Raw genomic sequence first — 19,148 nt, forward strand, 5'->3', positions numbered from 1 at the left:
GACTAGTTGGAAACCAGCCTTCATTCCCATGGTAACCTTTTTGATACTTCAGTGCATTTTTTTCCCCTATGGTCTGATGGTTGCTTTGGTAGGATTTTCTGTTGTGGTATTTTAATCCCCATTAGACAGGGATGGAAACTCTATATAGTTATTTTGCTATTTTGAATGAAATTAAGTTTTTCTTTATTCATGAATCTGGTCTCTTTACAAATAATTTTTTATTGGAGAAGGCTTTGGCTACAGTTTAGTGTGGCACTGATAGCTGTTGTGTTTTTCAATATATCATGCACTCAAAGGTCAAAGCAAAAGGTGAATTATTATAAATTAAAATTTAAACCAGATAGTTTCTCTTTCATGCATTTCCAGGCTGTTGTTTTTAAACTGATGTTTCTTTGTAATTAATATTCTGTTAGGACACAGTGTTATGCTCTTGGCAGATGTACACAATACACTTTTGCCTCAGTTAAGGGGCTGATTTTCTTTAGGTCTTAAATTAATGAGATTCTCAACTTTAATTTAATTCCTGGTTGACTGGTAGTAAAGGTTTCCACCTACTCATTTTTTTTTCAAATGGGAATATTGTATTTGTGTGCAAGATAATTGGGTGGGAGTGGACTGAAGGCAAAATGAGGAGGTAAGGTTTGTTGAAGGAATGGAAGTGCTTTATATTAGAAGTCTTTCAGCAACCAGGCCCACTCCTGGTAGCACCTCTCTCTTGCCTGATTTCCTAATGAATCTTTCTGTCTCTCTCTGATTCAGTCTTTTTTTTTTCCCCCTTCTCCCACAAATCTTCAGCAGCAGAGCAAAATGGTCACTCAATCCAATCCAGCCTGCATTCCTTTACAGCAGTGATTTCCCAGTGGTGCCAACATCAGCAGGTGAAACTCACTTGAATTACTTTATTTTATGCAGTTTTAAAGTACTGCTGACTACAGTATCACCAGGAAAACACTATTCTGCAAGAGTGCAAGTGTGACCAGGATGCATGATAAGTCTTTTAGTTTCTCTCTTTGGGTGATTAGTAGAAGGTGGGAAGGTGCCCTACAACATGGGAGCCACAAAAGATTATCCTTTGTTCTTAAGAGAGGTGATAGTTGCAGTGGTACAGGCAAAGAAGGAGTTAAATGAGTCCCCCATAAATAAACTTACAATAATTAACTAGTTCCTTTTGTGGATAAACTTATGTTCCTGCCTTATCTTGCCATAGAATAGATTATGATTTATAATCAACATAACAAATACCAAAACTGCATGCATTTAAACTGCACTCATTCTATAACTGGACCAAGTATTAAAAAGTCAAACTAAATGTCCTATCATGCTCATTGTCATTCTCTAGCTTGCTTGATTGGAGATTTGCTATGTATGTTCCTTGCCTCAGTTAACTGTTTCATTTTAACAAATAACTATATGTATTAAGAAACATGCAAAACAGGTAAGTTTTATGTCCTCAGGGAGTTCAATCTTGTTACATTATGACAGTGGGTAGAAGAGGATGCATTTCAGAAGAGTATTTAGAGAACATTATTCTTTAGAATCAGTAAATGACCAAAGAAATTGTAAAATTAGATTTATTCTCCTGGAAGTTAAATAGGACTCAGTGGGCACGTTTACACATGCTCTTCAATGCACATTAAAGCATCGCTTATTAAACTGTGGAATTTAGTTAATGCACATTAAAATAGACTAATGTGTGTTAAGGATCACTTTAAAACCATGGACATCTATACACATGCTCTGGGGTGTAGGGCGGGCAGGCACTTTAATTAGAGTGGCCCCAAGAGCCGCTCTAATTAAAGCACCCAAAGTGTCACGTGTATGCAGCATCCCTGCACTTCAAAATGGAAGTGGGGGTGCTTGAACTAAAGCTCCCTTGGTAAGCTTTAGTTCAAGCACCCCCACCACCATTTTGAAGTATGGGGATGCTGAATAGGCATGACACAGAGGCTGCTGGAGCATGTTAATTAACAAACTTCAGCAGACTCAATCACTTGAGTCTGCTCTTATATGTGCTAATTAGCATGTGTTTGAGCAGCTGTCCAGCACATGTATAGGTGTCCATATATGCTCTTTAGTTAACGAACGTTAAGACCGGCTAATGCACATTTTCCTAGTACCTCACAACAGGGGTACTAGATTTAATGCACATTAACTAAAGCCCATTAATGCATGTGTAGACATGCCTGGTTTCAGTCTACCATCTTGGGTGTAGATGAACTCAATTTTATCAACACTTACTAAATTAACATTTTCCTTGTGGCTGACTTTTTTTTTTTTAATGTGGATAGCATTGTGTTTAGGTGAGTCCAGCTAAATTTACTCTTGAAAAATTATGGTAGAAAACTGGGAACAAAACTCCAATTGGCAAAAGAAAAAAGTGCTAATTTATCATTGGTAGGTAATGAATGCCCTCAAAACATATGGGGGTAAATGGAAATTGAAGGAGTTAGCCCTTTTCCAGAATTTTGCCCTTTGTTCCATTTCTGTGTAGCACTGGTTAAATGTAGTTTGTCTGCTGGCTAACCTGACTACAGATGCTCTCCCACTGGTGACTCAAAAATGAGAAAACTCATCAGTTTCAATCTGCAAAGCTAAATACTTGCAGCTTAAATGCTTTTTTCATCCTGAGTGGGTTTCATTATGAGCTCTTTGGGGGTCTATTCTTTGATCTGTGCACAGAACACCCATTAACATCAAGAGCTAGGCATGTAGAAGGAAAAGGCAAAGGGAATGTGTGCTTTTAACTTCTGGGCATTATTTAATAAAGTCATTCAAAAAAATGTGAAAGGTGAAATTAGTGAAGAAGGAAATGATTATGTACTTTTAAGTTTTGCTTTTTCTCTACTAGCTGTGCTTTCATTATAGTTACTTGTATTTATTTCTTCATAATAGCCATTTCCCAAAAAGAAATGTAGTATAAATAGTAGATTAATGTGTAGGCTAGGTATTCAAGGATTAGTGGTGTTTGTGACACAAGCAAAAGAATAAATCTCCCTCTTGCCACAGCTTACAACTACAGTGTAAGATAAGATATTTGACAAGACTTAGTCTTAACATGTAAAATAATATGCACTCCATGATTTTCACAGTTTCTAAAACTGACTAATTTATTGAGATCCTGTTTAGCTCAGTAGCATACGGGATCTGATCTGAGCAGTCAAACTTTGCATTTATATAAATGTTTTATTCAAGATGTCATACAAGTATTTGTCATTTACAGCTTTACCTTGATTTGACCAAGATGGTGCCCATTTCTTGAGAAGGAAGAGGAGAAACCTCCATCAGCAAAAATTGCAATTTGATTGTTTGGCAATTTTTGTTCACCTTTGCAAACACTGGAGGCAGAACACTGGTGCATATACATGTTAGGAGTAGAGTTCTTGGTTCTGAGGTTTTCTAACCTCAAACTGGGATGAAGACAGTCAGAGTTCAGCCCCATCTGTTTACCCATCTCCCTAAAATCTGAATACTTTCCCTGTCCTATTTATTGTTTCTATTCCTTGCTTTATTTTCTTGGACATCTAGTAAGCCATTCATTTGTAGTGTACATTATACAACTCAAGATGGTATAATGGTACTATGTGTGCAAAAATGGCCTAAAACCATTCAACATCAAGGTAGAAAGCTGGGAGGAGCTCACAGAATCCCGTCCCAATTCGCAGGGAACATCATTGAGTGCAGCTCAGCACAAAGCGACTTTGATCCAGCGGATGGAAACAAAGTGAGAAAGAAGAAAGCAGCATGCTGTAAATTTGGACATATGGATCTGTGAAACTTGCAACAAGTTGTGTTGCTCTCAAATTGGGCTTGCAAGCCACAAACAGATTCATCAGGCATTTGACTAGACCTCTTACATGTATGCCATGATCCAGACGATCAACAATTGCCTATTATGCAACTATCATTTTCAGCCTGATAACCTGGTTTACACTAGTGTTTGCAGGATTTACACTGGTACCAAGACCTACATTAAAATCCTCTTTTAGGAGTGTAAGAATACAGAAGAAAAATCTAGTGCTGGTCCACCCTTATATTTTAAAGCAATAGAACTCTTATTTATTAACAGGCCATGTAAAATGTTTTATTTTCAACAATAAAAAAAAGGCGAAAATCTCTTTTCCAGACTAGCAGACATGGAAAAAAGAATACCAGGAAAACGAGTCTTTTGTTTAGTTTCTTTCTGTAGGGCTCTGCGAAACTTCTCCTGCAGTTTTGTTTCTACGCTGTTTTGACTTGTTTTGAACTCAAAACAGCAAAATTGAAATGAAACAGAGAGCTTCGAAACAGCCTTGAAACAAAACAAGGCAAGTCGAAACGTTTCACAATTTTCGAAATGTTTCAAGTTTCAAAGCTCAAGCTGGGTTTGCCTACAGGGAAACAGAAACTAAAGTAAGGGGGGGGAAGGAGTGCTCTCATAATTGACTGTGTAGCTGACCAGTGACTGTCATCCTTTCCTGAGGTCTCTTCCAATCCCAGTGCTTTAGGGGAGGGATGGAAAAACAGCATAAAAGGCAGCATTGTTTGAATTGTCCTGCTTTCTGCCTTAGTGTCAGGTGAGTGAGGGCGCACCTTAACACACACGCAGTGTCACTCACCCATGTCATGAATTTTATCTGTCAGCGGCTAGAGGTGCAGGGCCCCAGAACCCAGACTCCCCCTGCACCTATCTCCTTGACGGCTGGCAGGCTTCGTGGCCACAGCAGGGCCAAGCAGGCCTGCAGTTTTCACTCCCCTGTGCCCCAAGACAGACACAGTCCCACAAGCACCCATGTCACAAGTTTTGCCTGTCAGCAGCCAGAGGTGCAGGGCCCCAGAACCCAGAACCCCTGCACTTATCTCCTTGAAAGCTGGCAGGCTTCTTGGCCTCAGCAGGGGCTAGCGAGCCTGCAGTTTTGACCCCGCTGTGGCTTAACACATACACGTGACATGAGTTTTTTGCTTTCAAGACTGAGGTGCAGTTTCCCTGAAACCCCTGCACCTGTCTCCTTGATAGGTTCATGCCCTCAGAAGGAGCTACCTGTCTTGCAAGTTTCATCCACATCAGGCCAGAAATGACAAAGTTATAGGCTGTTTTGATTTTTCTCATTATAGCCTATGGGTGAAACTGTTTCAACAAAATGAAACAGATCAGCGGTTTTGAATCAAAACGAAATTCAAAACTAAACGCTGTTCCATCGAAACGTTGAAACACAAATTAAAATGGAACGGTGCCATTTTGCATAGCCCTACCTTTCTGTGGTTTGTGTGATATTGTATAAATAAATTAAGTATGATGCATTATAAAAATGCTTTCTGATTTTATGATTTTATGAAAGTTTTAGTTATGTTTCATAATATATTATTAGATCTTCCAATTTCTAAGTTCAGGAGAGGGTATGGCCCAGCCCTGCAGGGGAAAGGGGGCCTGGCCCAGCCCCAACCCAGCCGTATAGGGTATAGGGGGCATGGCCTAGTCCTGGGAGGAAAATGGGGTGTGGCCCAGCCCCATGGGTAGGGGAAAAGGGGCTTTAGCCAGCCCCAACCTTGCTCCACAGGGAAAGGGGGCATCCATCTGGTGTGGGGGGGAAGGGGTTAGGCCCAGCTTCATTTAGCAGCAGGGGTGGGGGGAGGGAGTATGGGGGTTTGGGAATTTGGCTGTAGGGGAGGGTGTCCCTATTTATATCCACTGCTCCCCTGCTTAAAAAGGTCCCTATCTATGGGGAGCACCATGGGCTGGATACCTGTGGCTCTGTGGGCTGCGTTTGGCCTGAAGGCTGGAGGTTGAACACCCCTGCTTTAAAGTTATATTGTGATTCGGCCATGAGTCTAATTGTTTCCATGAAGTGTAGCATAATAGAGATAAAATAATGAATGATGGAGATGAGATAAAAGTGAGTTGTCTTGTTTATTCTCTCATCATAAAAAGAAAAGTGGTCATTCAATTAAATTGAAAGGAAATCAATTTAAAATTCACAAAAGGAAAGACTGCAATACACAACAAATAATTAACTTGTGCAACTCACTGACACGTGATACCATTGATATTAAAAGGATAAGCTTTTATGTAGGGAATGAGAATATCTACAATTAAATTAAGTAGAAATTAAACACCAAAAATGAATATGTAGGCACAGATAACTGTCAGAGTCTATGAAGAAAGCTCCCTGAAGCTATTTCATAACTGTTTGCTGCTTTTTTTTAACCTCAGTCCTCAATATCATTATTATATTGGTCTGAAATACTATATTATTATACTTTTGCTGTATTTATAGGCTTATTCAGACATAGGGTTTCTGTCCTTGGAAGCTGTCAATTTAATAGGACAACCCTAGGTGAAGTAGAGAGAGAAGGAAGCATAAAAACAAAACAAAAAACAGTTATTGTGAAATTAGCCTGTGTTCTGTTAGCCCCCTTCCCCAAAAAGTACATTTGTTTCACAATTTGTGCTACTGTAGCATTTGTTTGTAGTGTGGAAAGTTTTGGGGCCGTGTAAAAGCCTTTGGAGAAAATACGGTTCTAAAGAAGATAATAATTGATGTACATTTACCTGCCACAATGCTGTGCTGTTCAGAGGTACCTTTAGCTATCTTGGAATGGGCTAGCTTACATACTGTGGTATACCTGATACAGGGTAGGGCCATGACGAGATACCTGAGCTAGCTCCGCATACAGTGTCTCTGAAACTAGGAGGATTATTGTTGTGTTAATGTGGTCCTACTTGCAGATTAATAAGGCCTGATTCTCAACAGAGCTAAGTACCCCAGGCACAATGTCAAGCTAGCACTGTTGTACTGTTTCTGCTTAAAGAGCTAGTTGGTATATATCTTCATGGTGCTGTCTTGCACCATGTAGATGGGCATAGAGGTTACTGCAAAGCTACATTTTTAAAGTGTCCATGATCCTTCTACCTTTTCACTACTTCTGATTTTGATGATAAAAGCACAGGTGCCCTTCAACTTTTGTTCATTATGATTTATTCTTTCAGTTGTAACCTTTTTCAGTTGTAACTTTTGGAAATTATATTAGAAAAAGTAATGGATGCTTTATATGAAGTTAAATGTACGACTCATTCATATATATAAAAAAAAAATCTGTTGGAACACTTCAGTTCAGGGTCAGTATTATGGTATAAAAGCAAGCATTCCACATAAGCTTATCACCAAGGAGGAGAGGTTGGTTAAAACTATGCTCCTATATCGTGTCTGGTTTGAGAAGGATAATAACCCAAGTAATCAATTTTAAAAATGCTGGATTATCTGTGATTTTTTTTTTTTTTTTTTACTCTTCTTTACTAAATCGTTTCCTTTAATTAATACTCCATACAACAATTGAAAAAAACACGGCTTCCTGGCTATGATTTCTCCAGGTCCATGTTGACCAATAGCTTCAGCAATTTTCACTGTTGAAAACATTACGTCAGGCTTATTCCAACTATGTAGTACATATGCAATGGGACAGAAGTTATTGGAGCTTCCAAGGTAACCATTGTATATATCTCTATCCAAAAAAGTGATCTTGAGACTAAAACTACTCCCTAGTTCCCCAGGGACCATAATAGCAAAACAAGTCACAAGAACATGCATACATTCTGTTATAGCTCTTGTATTCCAGTCCTGTAATATTTATATCAAAAGGTTCATAGTAAATGTACCATTTACGGCAAAGACAATATACAAAATGAAGTTTTAGGTTCAAAAAGAGGAAAATAAATTAATACACGCTCACATTTGCTTAGGAATTAGTTGTTAAACCATAATACTGAATGCCAGCCCTCTTGATTAGCTTTCTTATCCTTTTCTTTAAATCACAGGTGTTGGCTATTTTTTTTACTGTGCTTGTTTAGGAAATCTCATTCCATGTCTATGATTGCCAAAATATTTTTAGTGATGTTAATTTTTATGGATGATATTTTCCACTGCATCTGAGCCAGGGTGTTTTCATGTGTGTTTCTGTTATTTCAGTGAGCTTACCATCACTTACAGTATTAGCAAACTGGTATTCTGCAATACTTGGGTATTTTTCTTTGGAACCTAATGAATGGGAACCCTAGCTTGATGTGCTAGTCTTAGCATTTCAAATTGCCTATTGAATTTCAGAGTACTTTTGGGAGTATTCTGGTATTTTGCTGTCTCTAACTCAGGGGTGGGCAAAATGCGGCCCACGGGCCAGATGTGGCCCTCCAGTCCATTCTATCTGGCCTGCGGGGCCCCTAAAAAATGTACAAAATGAATATTTAGCTGCCCCTGGCTGCCTGTCACACGGCCCTCAATGGCTTGCCAAAACTCAGTAAGCAGCCCTCCACCTGAAATAATTGCCTGCCTCTGCCTAATTGCTTAGAAGTACTGACCTTTAAAATGGTTGAAACAGGTCAACCTTCAGCCATTTATCTAGCATTTGCTATTTGATACTTAAGCTAATAGGCCTGTGAGCTAAGAACTAACTGGCTCTGTACAAATGTAAAAGTTTACCTTTGTGTCATTGCTAGGTTTGCTAACTAAATCAGTCAACCGGTTTAATCATGAATTGTGCTAAGCATCAGAGTAATAACACCTCTTAGTTTTATATTTAATCCTAAAGATATACATAGTTTTCATTCTCTCTGAAGAGTAAAAGTCTAAATCCTGCCATGCTCAAATGGGGGTTTAATTGGTTTAGGATAAGATTTGGGTGAGCAATCCGCACTGTCCTAACCGTGTTCTTAATATAGCAAATGGTAACATTTCCAGCCTTATTTGATTTTAGTTTTTATTGGACAGACTGCCATATTTTTCCCAGAGGTATAAATGATTCATTACCTACGCAAATGGATTATGGTGTCTCTTGACTAGTTAGTAGTAGGAATATTTGTCAAAAGATGTGTGCTTTTAAGTGCTACACGTTTCTTTCTACTCTGGAGAAGGAGCTTAGGACAAGTTCTCTAACTGTTATAACTAACTGAATTAAACTGCTTTAACTACTAAATCTTACATTCCCATAGTTTTCTTCAAATTTCTTCATCAGTCCTTTCTATAGTATCATCTTTATTGCCATTATCACGTCGCTTATAACGTATGGGACATTGCCAAGGAAAGCAGGCCAGTGTCCATCGACATATAAAATGTAGAGGGGAAAACATAACTAGAACAGATCATAATGGAAAAGCAGTTCCAAAGCACAGTTTCAAGGCAAGGAGTTTTTGTTTTAGAAATACTGTTCCCATTTTGAATTTTTCTCTCAGCAAATGTGATATCTGACAGACATATTATTAACTTTGGTTGATTAATTTAAAAATCCATTTCCTTAAAATTAAAGGTTGACTGTTTGTATTTGACTTTCTAAAAAGTGCTCATTTCAGTGGATTTTGTTTGCCATGGTCAAGTCACTAAGAAAAGCCTGACAGTTTGATTATAAGAGCACTTTAAGAGGAAAAGGTGTAACCATCTGTGCATCCCTGTTGGGTAAAAGAAAAAAAACCCCAGCTTATATGAGCAGAATGACTGAATTTGAGGTTTAGCACTATGAGATGCAGCATATTTTTAGAACTGATCATTTTATACATTTCCATATTATATACACAACAGTACCTCCTTTTTGAAGCAATTTAACAGCATTTTTAATAAGAAATATGAAAGTGTGACATGAAGAAGAGAATAGAACAAACTTTAAAAATGTTCATTGTAATACAATCTTAACCCAAATTGTCACTGTAAGCAGAGGGATGTGTGGGTGTCCACAGTTGTTTATGCAGGGTGTTATTCAAGAATAATTCTAGATGCTTATCTTTTTTTTCTGGACTATAAGTACCTTGTTCCTATTTAGTTTAAATCATTTCCAGAGTAAATTAATTAAACAGGAATCAGATACTCTTATTCCAGAGTGCCCCCATATGCAGAAGTTCCTAAATAGTTACTGTGCTTTAAATTCACACTACACTTTAAAATGAATGAATTTTCAAGCAAACACATGCCTTTGATAGATATGGGATTTAATAGCTGCTTAGCAAGTGAACCTTGGATAGATTATACAGTAGCAAACCTGGATGAACTGCTGTCATGTAGTGTCTGCATTTGCTTTTTTACCTGGTAAATTCAGTGCGAACAGAATCATAGGTTATTTACTATACTGACTGAAGAATTTTTCTCCCCTTCTGTGGAAATTAAAGATTTCCTTGAAAATCAAACCCTCAAGTATTTTTATTTGGAAATGCAACTGTGGTGTTTATATTTTTTTCTCTCCTCTCTGGCTGAACTACATTTCCCATGATGTGTGGGAAGAGAGTGCATCCTGGCAATCACATACTCAAGTCTGACTGGGGAGCTCAGCTCCAAGAGAAGACTAGAACTATGAGACATCAAAGCTACATCTCCCACAAACATTTCAAAGTCAAAATATTTCATTTTTCAACACAAATATTTTGATTTTCAGCTGAAAATCCAAAAATAATCAGGTTTTAAGATTAACAGATTTTCAGCAAACTAATACCATTTTTTACAGAAAGATACTTTTTGTGGGTTTTTAGTCAAAAACTCAGTTTCTTCATCAAATTAAGAATTTTGACAGGAAATATTCACCAATTGTTTTCATTACTTCAGCAAAATAAGTACCTATGTGGAATGCTTGAAAATGTTAAGTTAGTGCACATTTTTGCAGTATTGTTTTCCTAGATTTTATTGACAGAACTATCCGTATAAATTGATAAGTGATACAGTGCCTCCTAGGAATTTCTTAGCTAAAATAGAGACTATGGGGATTGATGCTTTAATTGTAAAGTAGAAAAAGCCAGATAAAAGGAATCTTGTGATGTACTGAAAGGGGAGTTATAAAATTAAAGAGATTACTGGTGAAGTTCCTCAGAGATTGGTCTTGAAATTTATCCTATATAATATTTTTGTTAGCAGTGTTGGTGTAAGAACCAGGTGTGTATTTTATGGAATTTGTGGATGACATGAAGTTGCAGGTAGTGCTAATATGGAAGAGGATTGGATTATCATATAGGAAGAATTGAATTACCTTGTGAAGTGAAGTATTAGAAATAGTATGAAACTCACAATTGTGCACTTGGCATCTGATACCAAGAAGTATGGCTATAACATAGGAGGATCATGCTTTGGAGAAAGAGGGGACTTGACAAATAGGTAGCTTGTAGGGTGACTGTGAGCCATCAGTGTGCTACTGCAATGAAAACAATAAATGCATAGGGCATAGTAAGTGGATTATTGTAGTAAAAAAATTAGTAGCAGAAAATGAGAATAGAGCATTGTGTATGGTTCTGATTTTCAGAAAGGATTACTTAAAACTAGAACGGGGAAAGAGACCTGTAGAGAGGGTTACTAGTATAATTAGGGAAATGGAGAATATTTTAACAGGTAATTAAATGATTTTGGCTCATTTAGCTTAGCAAAGTAATGACTGAGAAGGGTAATGATCTTGCTAAATAAATTGGGGGGAGGCGCCCTCAGGAATGAACAGAGCAATTAAGTGAAAGGGTAATATTGGTACAAAACTAAATGGCTACAAACTGACAAAACGGTCACAAACTTTAACTGAAAATAGAAGATTGTATCTAAATACTGAAGGAATGAAGTTTTGGAATGGTCTTCTGAACCAAGTAGTGATGGGAAGGAACCTAAATTACTTCAGGGTTTCTTGCCATATTATCCTGCAAAGGACAGTATACTAGGGTAGGGGTGTTGATGATATGATTCAAGAATCAAAGCATATTACATATGATTTAGAGCAGGAGCAGGCAAAATGCGACCTGCAGGCCGGATCCGGCCCACCAGGCAATTCCATTTGGCCCAGGGGGCCCATCTGTAAGCTCTTGGTAAGCCTCTGCAAACTGGCGCCTCCATGCAGGTGGTGCAGCTCTGGTTGCTAACCAACCACCCCCTACCCCAGCTTGGCCTGACCTGTCCCCAAGCCCCAAGCTAGGGGGCACTAGAGACTAGTAGCCTCTGCCTGGCATAGGTTTTTGCCTGGCCACCAAATGGCTGTTCCCATCCTCCCTGCCTGTGAGCCAGGAAATGCAGGTGAGGGCCCTGCTAGGCCAGGACCAGGGACTCCCACTGAGGGAAAGGCCGCAGGAGTGCAGAGAGCCAGGCACATTGGGGCCAGGCTGGGTTGGTCCCGCATGCTGCAGGCATGCAGAAGGTGTGCACTATGGGGCTGGGTTGCGCTGGTGGGACTTGGGGGTTACAGGTCTAGGTGGGGCTTATTCTACACATTGTCACCACCTGTGGCCAGGGACCGGGGTGGGAGCTCAGGAGCTGTGTGCTATGGGTGGAGCTGGCCCCATACCCTGCCACAATGTGTGGCTGGGGACCTGGGTGGGAGCACTTTATGGGCCAGGTGCGACTGGCCCCACATGCTGCCACCACCTGTGGCCAGGGACTGGGGTGGGAGCTCTGCGCTATGGGGCCTGGTGGGCTGACCCCACTCATAGCCAGCATGTGCAGATCCAGGGACTGGCATACTCCAGGAACTCTGAGGACCCCCTCCCTCCACACACACACACACACCACCCCCCGCCATACCCTTGACACACATTCACACGCTCCCACACCCACCGTAACCTGACAGCCCCCCCACACTCCTCCACCCCATCATACCCACACACACCCCCACCCCAACCACATACCCCACACTCATACCCCCACCCTCCCCCACACACTCCACCCACCATAACCACACACCACACCCCCCACAACTCACCACACACACACCCACCACAAAAACCCGCTTACCCCTACACACAATATACAAGAGTAAGAGTGTATTTTGACCTATTATGCAATCACCTCTAACTGCCCTATGCAGACATGCATACATCAGAACAAAAACTTTTTTTAAAATAAAATGCAAATAAGTTATAGTAGGTGTTTGATTTTTAAAATTTTTTTTTTTTTATATATAGTATATGATTTTTTTTTCTGGCTTCAAGATGACAATCCCCCTCCCCCCCATGAATACTTCTGGGGCAAGGGAAAGGACTTCCAGTGGCAAAGGTCAGAGGTTAGGGGCAGGACTTCCAGTGCCAAGATGGCAACCAGGGGGCAGGGCACCTGTCAAGGGAAGCGACTACCCGTGTGGCCCTCATCAGCTCACCAAAACTTATTAAGCGACCGTACAGCCAAAATAATTGCCTACCCCTGATTTAGAGTCTTTGCTATCCCCATGAAGAGAGGTTAATGGGAAACTTGTTTAACCATATGGTTGCAGGCTGGTAGTCTCATGTTTCATGGCTTCTCCTACTCATGTTAAGGTACAAGACAGAAGTTCCCCCAGTTTCCCAATTGGTTTCTGTGTTTTTTTTCCCTCTCTCAAAAACATCTTGGACTTTAGGCACAGCTGGAGGTTGAGCTGGGGGCACAGGTGTTTCTAACAGACAGGAGAAACCTCTCAGGTTCCTATCTGGTGGATTTTGCTCCTATACTTAGCATCAAACTAATAAACACATTCAGGGCCAGGAAGCAGTTTTCTCCCAGGTCAGACTGGCAAGAAGTGTTGAGCCTTTCTGCTTTTCACTATTTGCTTCCTCAGATCATCTGAAGTCCTTGCTAGTGCAGTAGCTAAGGCATTGGTAGTGCCCTTGCCTCTCCTGCTGTCTTTCTGCGGTAAACTGTAGATATTTTTTTATTTGGTGTTCTGTGGCTGTGTGTATCAGGGGCCAGAATGCTTTGCCTGTGAACGCAGAGGACTAGACCTGGCAGCCCAGGGGGTCTCTTTCAGTCTTAAGCTCCTAATAAACAATATTACTTATTTGTGCTGATTTCCCAGGGCTTTTCTCTGCCTCTGTTATAGACAAACTAGCGCCATTGTCCAACAGTTATCAACCATTATTACATTATTATGTAATGAAAGTATAAATAGCACAATGAGTAGGTCTGGTAAACCTAACAGATTAATAGAGATCAGACAGAGGAGCAATATTATTGCTAGTGTTGTGAGTAATATCTGAAAGCAGAGTCATTTAAAAAGCTGAGTAATTTAGATTTCTGTTTCCCAGTGTTTTACTGTAACATCTAGTCTATGACAGTTACATTCACGATGTGACCTTGGTTAAATCACTCGACTTCCTTATGGCTAGCTCACAGAAGCCGTGCAATTGTACAAAAGCAAATGCTGAATATTTGACATACGTTGAATAAATACGTTATATAATAATTAATTTAAAATACCCGAGTACTCTGTTTCTTAATAAAGAACAAAGATACATATTTTGATTGTGAGAATTTGTTAGAACATAATTTTTAGCTGTTGATGTCAAATTAATTTGCTTCCATGGAGTACTACAAGTAGATGTGTAGTTTTGAAATAGTCTATTATAGCTATTTGGAACTTGGTGTAAGACTCTTTAGGGATATTTTTATTACTCTTTTAATTGGTTGACAATATTAAAAATAGTGAGTATGGGAAGATGTGCAACTGATTGTGCCTGCCAGGAGAAGAGCTAAGAGATCTAGGGCCAAATTGTAGTCACCCATTCACAGATACAGAGAGGGATCCAGAAGCCTACCTTTTCTTTGAGCCACCACGTGTTGCACTGCACATGGCAGTGCTGTTGCTTGTACCTTACCATTTAAGGAAGGTATGGAGCAGCACCACTGTGCTGGGTATGCGAGAAGTACAGTAACTTCCAGCTCCTGATGGGAAATGCTTCCACACTACTGCCTACTGAACACTGTTGTCTAAATTCACAGTTCAAGAATGTGGTAGATAACTGTTTAGGGCTGAAGTTGGCCTTCACAATAAATGTCACCTTATAAAATGAGGGAATTATTTTCCTAACCCTCCAAAATTATTTCCCTGTTGTGACATACAAAATATTATGCTGGAGTTTTGGAAATAATCTTGCCAGAGTTTTGGAAATAAATAATCTGGAAATAAATATAAATATATATTTTCTTTTAAGCTGCTTAAAAAAAAATGATATAAACTAATAAAATATAAGCTTAAAGTATAATGAGGGTAATTGAGCAGCATTGTAAAAAAATGTTCCTTTCTCCCGTTACCTAAAACCTTATCAGATATCAGGATCACTAAAATATCTATTGACTTAGGAAACTTAAATTGAAAAATAAATATAAAGCAATTTATAACCGCCTAGTCTTTACACAGTGGACATCATAGAGTGTTTTTTATCTGTTTGTCATCTGTTCATCTAATATCAATAATTAACCTTGTGGTAATTTCTCACTTCAGTATTGATAGGGTATAGGTAATTTAAAATAAGCAATATAACATTAGTATTGCATGTGTATTTAAGACAACTCTTGTATCCAACCAGGAGGTACCAGAAAGAACTGTGGATTTTTAATTTTTAGGTGTAAAGAGCAGCGCACCTTCCTATGAATTATTTATTGAATTTTGTGTCATGGACAACGTGAATTTAAATATTCATAATTTTTTTTTGTTTTACCCCAGTTCTTCATTGAGAAGTGTATCAACTGGATCTTCAAGACCCTCCAAAGTTTGTCTGGTGTGTGGGGATGAGGCATCCGGATGTCATTATGGTGTGGTCACCTGTGGCAGCTGCAAAGTTTTCTTCAAAAGAGCTGTGGAAGGTAAATGTTGATGTGGTTATTTATCTTAGATTCTTTCTGATATTTTTGTATTTAGTGATTAATTCCACAATGTTGTTGTTCTGAAAAAAATGTTGAATTAACTCAGCAGTTATAAATGGCACTGCTTTATCTGGAAAACATTTCTGAAACCATTGCTAGTATACAGCTTCTAGAAAATTGGTTAGTCTGAATTTTTTACACATCTTTTTGTTTTTTTCTTTAAACATGCAGAAAAAATGTGCGTAAGCAAACTAACATATACAGATTTTTCATAAGGAAATATTTTAGGCATTCTGCTGTACTTCAGGATTTGCTTATTGCCAAAAATGTGTGGCTTTTTTTAATGTAAGTTTTAAGCAAGCCAGCTGTGTGCCCATAGATCTGTGTTGTGCTTGGCCTCATTAATGTATTCCTCTTTTCTCTGAAAAAAAAAAAAAGGTGACTTTAAGGCCAGGGTAGATTGGTGAGTAAGCCAGGAATGGACAGTTTCAGATTACTTAGAGGTAAATGATGAGCTATTCTTTCATTAAGATTAAATAAGGCATATCAGTTAACAAATGGCTGTGGGGCCTCTCCTTTTATCCTATCTCTTGTTAGAGTTTCTCAATCAAGAGAACTCATTTGAATTACCTTGTCTGCTACAGAAAAACATTATTAATTCTTAATAATTGTTGTAACACCACAGAAAATGCTGTTTGTAGCCTCTCTGCAAATGTAAAACGTTTCCAGGGTGGTAAATATAAGTTTTTAAAATAGGATTAGACCTTGAATGAATGAAGAAAAATTCTTTAGAACAAGTACAGCTTTTTTGACTACTTAGAAAATGAAAAGTTGTTCATAAGTAGAGTGATTCTTCCTTAATTCAGATTTCCTAGACAAAACTGGGAGCATCTGCATATATGCTTTAATGTGCAGTAGCATATTTTATTGCACATTAAAACATCATGTAAAAAAAAATCCTATTACACTGATGTGTAGTAAAATATGCTACTGCACCTTAAGAATCACTTAAACTGTACACATTTGTAACTGTGGATAAAGGTAGCCTAATGAGCATTTGTTTAGTACCTCACACTGGAGGTACTAAATTTAATGAACGTTAGGAAAATCACCTTAGTGCACATGTAGACACGATCCCTATGTGGGAGAAAATACATACTCAATGCGGTGCCTAACTGGTTCTGGGAAAAATGCATGGTGCGACTAGGAAGGTGGTCTTCCATTGTTACGTGATTTGATTTCCTTATGGGTGTTTAATCAACTTTTGATAACTTAACACAGGTACATATCCATTTGCCATTAAGTAGAATACAGGTCTGAGAAGAGGATTCCCCAATGAAACAAGTTTTAAGGCATATATATCTTCTGTAGTCAGCAGGCAAACTAGATTAAAACTCTTGAGTAATGGAGACATGGAATCAATTCATTATTTCACAAAGAATTATGGGCTAACCTTGAGATTAGTAGCAGGCTACGGGCCCCTTGTCTGCTGCCCTCTTGGCTCAGATTTTACCTGTGAGGATTAAGTAAATACTCTGTATTTAAAATTTAGAGTTGTCATAATGTTCCATGTATAGAATATAATTATTGGAGGGTCATGATTTAAAATTGTCATCCTGCCCCCCATCCCCCATTGCTGCAATATGGCAAACAGTGGCAGAGGGAGCCGGCAGTGGGGGGTCAGGGGACAGACAGTCGGTGGCAGGTGGTTGGGGAGGCAGTAGGGGGCAGACAGTGGGGTAGTCAGGCAGCTTGGCACTGTCCCTTGCCCTTCCCCACCTTGTCCTCTAGTGCCTGTCCTCCCTCCCAACACTTTCTCCTCCTGCTTCCTGATCCCTCTAGCATCTGTCCGCCTGCCCCATGCCTGACTCCCTTGGCACTTGCCCCTCCACACCTGGACCCCTGATGCTAACTCCCCTGTGGCTTTTGCCCCAAGTGTCTCTGCCCCTTAGCCCCTTCACTATCTCTGCCCCCCCCTGTCTAGCCCCTGCTGTCTGCTTTCTCCCACCAGGAGAAAGCAGCCCGGTCTCTTCAGCCCAGTCTGAGCCATGCCAGAGCTAGAACAAAGCTAATCAGTAGTGGGGCAGAGGTTGCATGGGAGGGAGAGGCTGGGGACAGACAGGAAGGGCAAAGGTGGCTTGAGAACAGGCAGCTGCTGTTGCTTCAATCATGACTATTGGTCAGGACCGTAGCCAGAGCTACAGCAGCTGACTGTATAACCCCCCCTACCATACACACATACACTTAAATCGTGAATCAAAAACGAAGGGCTCTTTTTCCCATGACAAAGGGGGGTAGGGGGGACTCATCTTGCACTCAAGTAAATACAGTAAAACATTTAAAAATTTAAATTAAAATATATAGTATTTTTAAATCAAATGATGACTTTTTCATTGGGTTTTTTATTACAGTTCAGCTTGCAATTTGTAATCAATAAACAAAAGGAAATTGCCGGACAAAAACACTAAAATGGGACTAATATTGAATATATATTGGTAATTCCATGTACAGCTCACTTATACGGTATAAAGTATGGAAACTTACAGGTGGGCACAAGTCAATGAACATTCTAGGGTTGTCGTACTGTTTCACAGAAAATTCTTAACTGAACAAAATTACTCACAGCATTATTAGATGCTTGCTTTATTTAAACTGGCTTGTGAGCACCTACAGCAAACCTGTATGTTCACCTCAGCAAGCAGTTTAATAACAGTAATACCAATATGCTATCTCTGGTATAAGTTTGAACCTGGCTTCCCTAGTTTTCATATCATTGGGCTCTTATACATGTGCAGGGAGCCTGATCCGACGTGCTATAATTCCAGTGCATCAGAGCAGACTCGATTAATCAAGTCTGCTGGAGCATGGAAATTACTAAATTACTGAAGCTAACTCAAAGTGCCCCTCCGCTGTTTTTCAGCATGGGGATGCTGATACACATGATGCTCTGGGTGCTTTCAATCAGCATAGCTCTTGGAGCTGCACTAATTAAGGCACCCCCCCCAACATTTCCAGGAGCATGTGTATAAATGCCCATTGGTTCTGCATTAAGAAGAAAAGTTCCCATTGATTGCAACTTCTACGTATTTTGGATAGCTGAGAAGATTTAGACGGCTCCAAAACTGGGGTTAGAGAATAAATCTATTGTTCTTCATTTTTTTACTGCCAAATTGTGCTTTAACATGCAACATTTAAATAGGCTGAACCAAAAGAACAAGGTTTGAGTCTACCCAGGGTAATTACAAACTTGCCAGTGAAATCCAACTAGGGTAATCTTTTTGCGCAATATCAAAATGATCCAGTGGTCTTCTAGAGAATCATTTTAGCCTGAAGGATTGAGACTCATTACCAACTTGGCAATTTACCGGAGGATAGATGCAGTTCTTCTAGCAGGAAACGGCCTCGTGCAGCCATTTAGCATTGGGCCACTTGCATAATATCCTAAGGGTATTCTCTTTGTAAAATTATTTGATATTCTCCCTGTCCACAAACCCTCAAAAGAAGGCAGGTGGAAGAATATTTGCAGTATGTTTTTTTAGACTTATTCATCTCATGCTTTCCTATGAACTATTGTTCATAAAATGAAACATCTCAAAGTTATATATTTCTAAATAGAAATGAAAGAGT

The 19,148-nt window shown here is 39.4% G+C and overlaps 1 protein-coding gene across 9 annotated transcripts in view; it reads left to right on the forward strand.

The window, feature by feature from the left end:
- NR3C2 (nuclear receptor subfamily 3 group C member 2) overlaps positions 1 to 19,148 on the forward strand; it is a 321,566-nt gene that overhangs the window by 160,830 nt on the left and 141,588 nt on the right. For all 9 annotated transcript variants that reach the window (XR_003094089.1, XM_025204306.1, XM_025204304.1 and 6 more), the window contains one exon: positions 15,382 to 15,521. Coding sequence is in view for 8 of the 9 variants with exons in the window: in XM_025204306.1 (XP_025060091.1) it covers positions 15,382 to 15,521 (140 nt within the window). In the remaining variant the exon portion in view is untranslated. The remainder of the gene's footprint in view (positions 1 to 15,381; positions 15,522 to 19,148) is intronic.

This window comes from Alligator sinensis, unplaced genomic scaffold, assembly GCF_000455745.1.
Source record: "Alligator sinensis unplaced genomic scaffold, ASM45574v1 scaffold169_2, whole genome shotgun sequence".
NCBI classification, from domain to species: domain Eukaryota; kingdom Metazoa; phylum Chordata; order Crocodylia; family Alligatoridae; genus Alligator; species Alligator sinensis.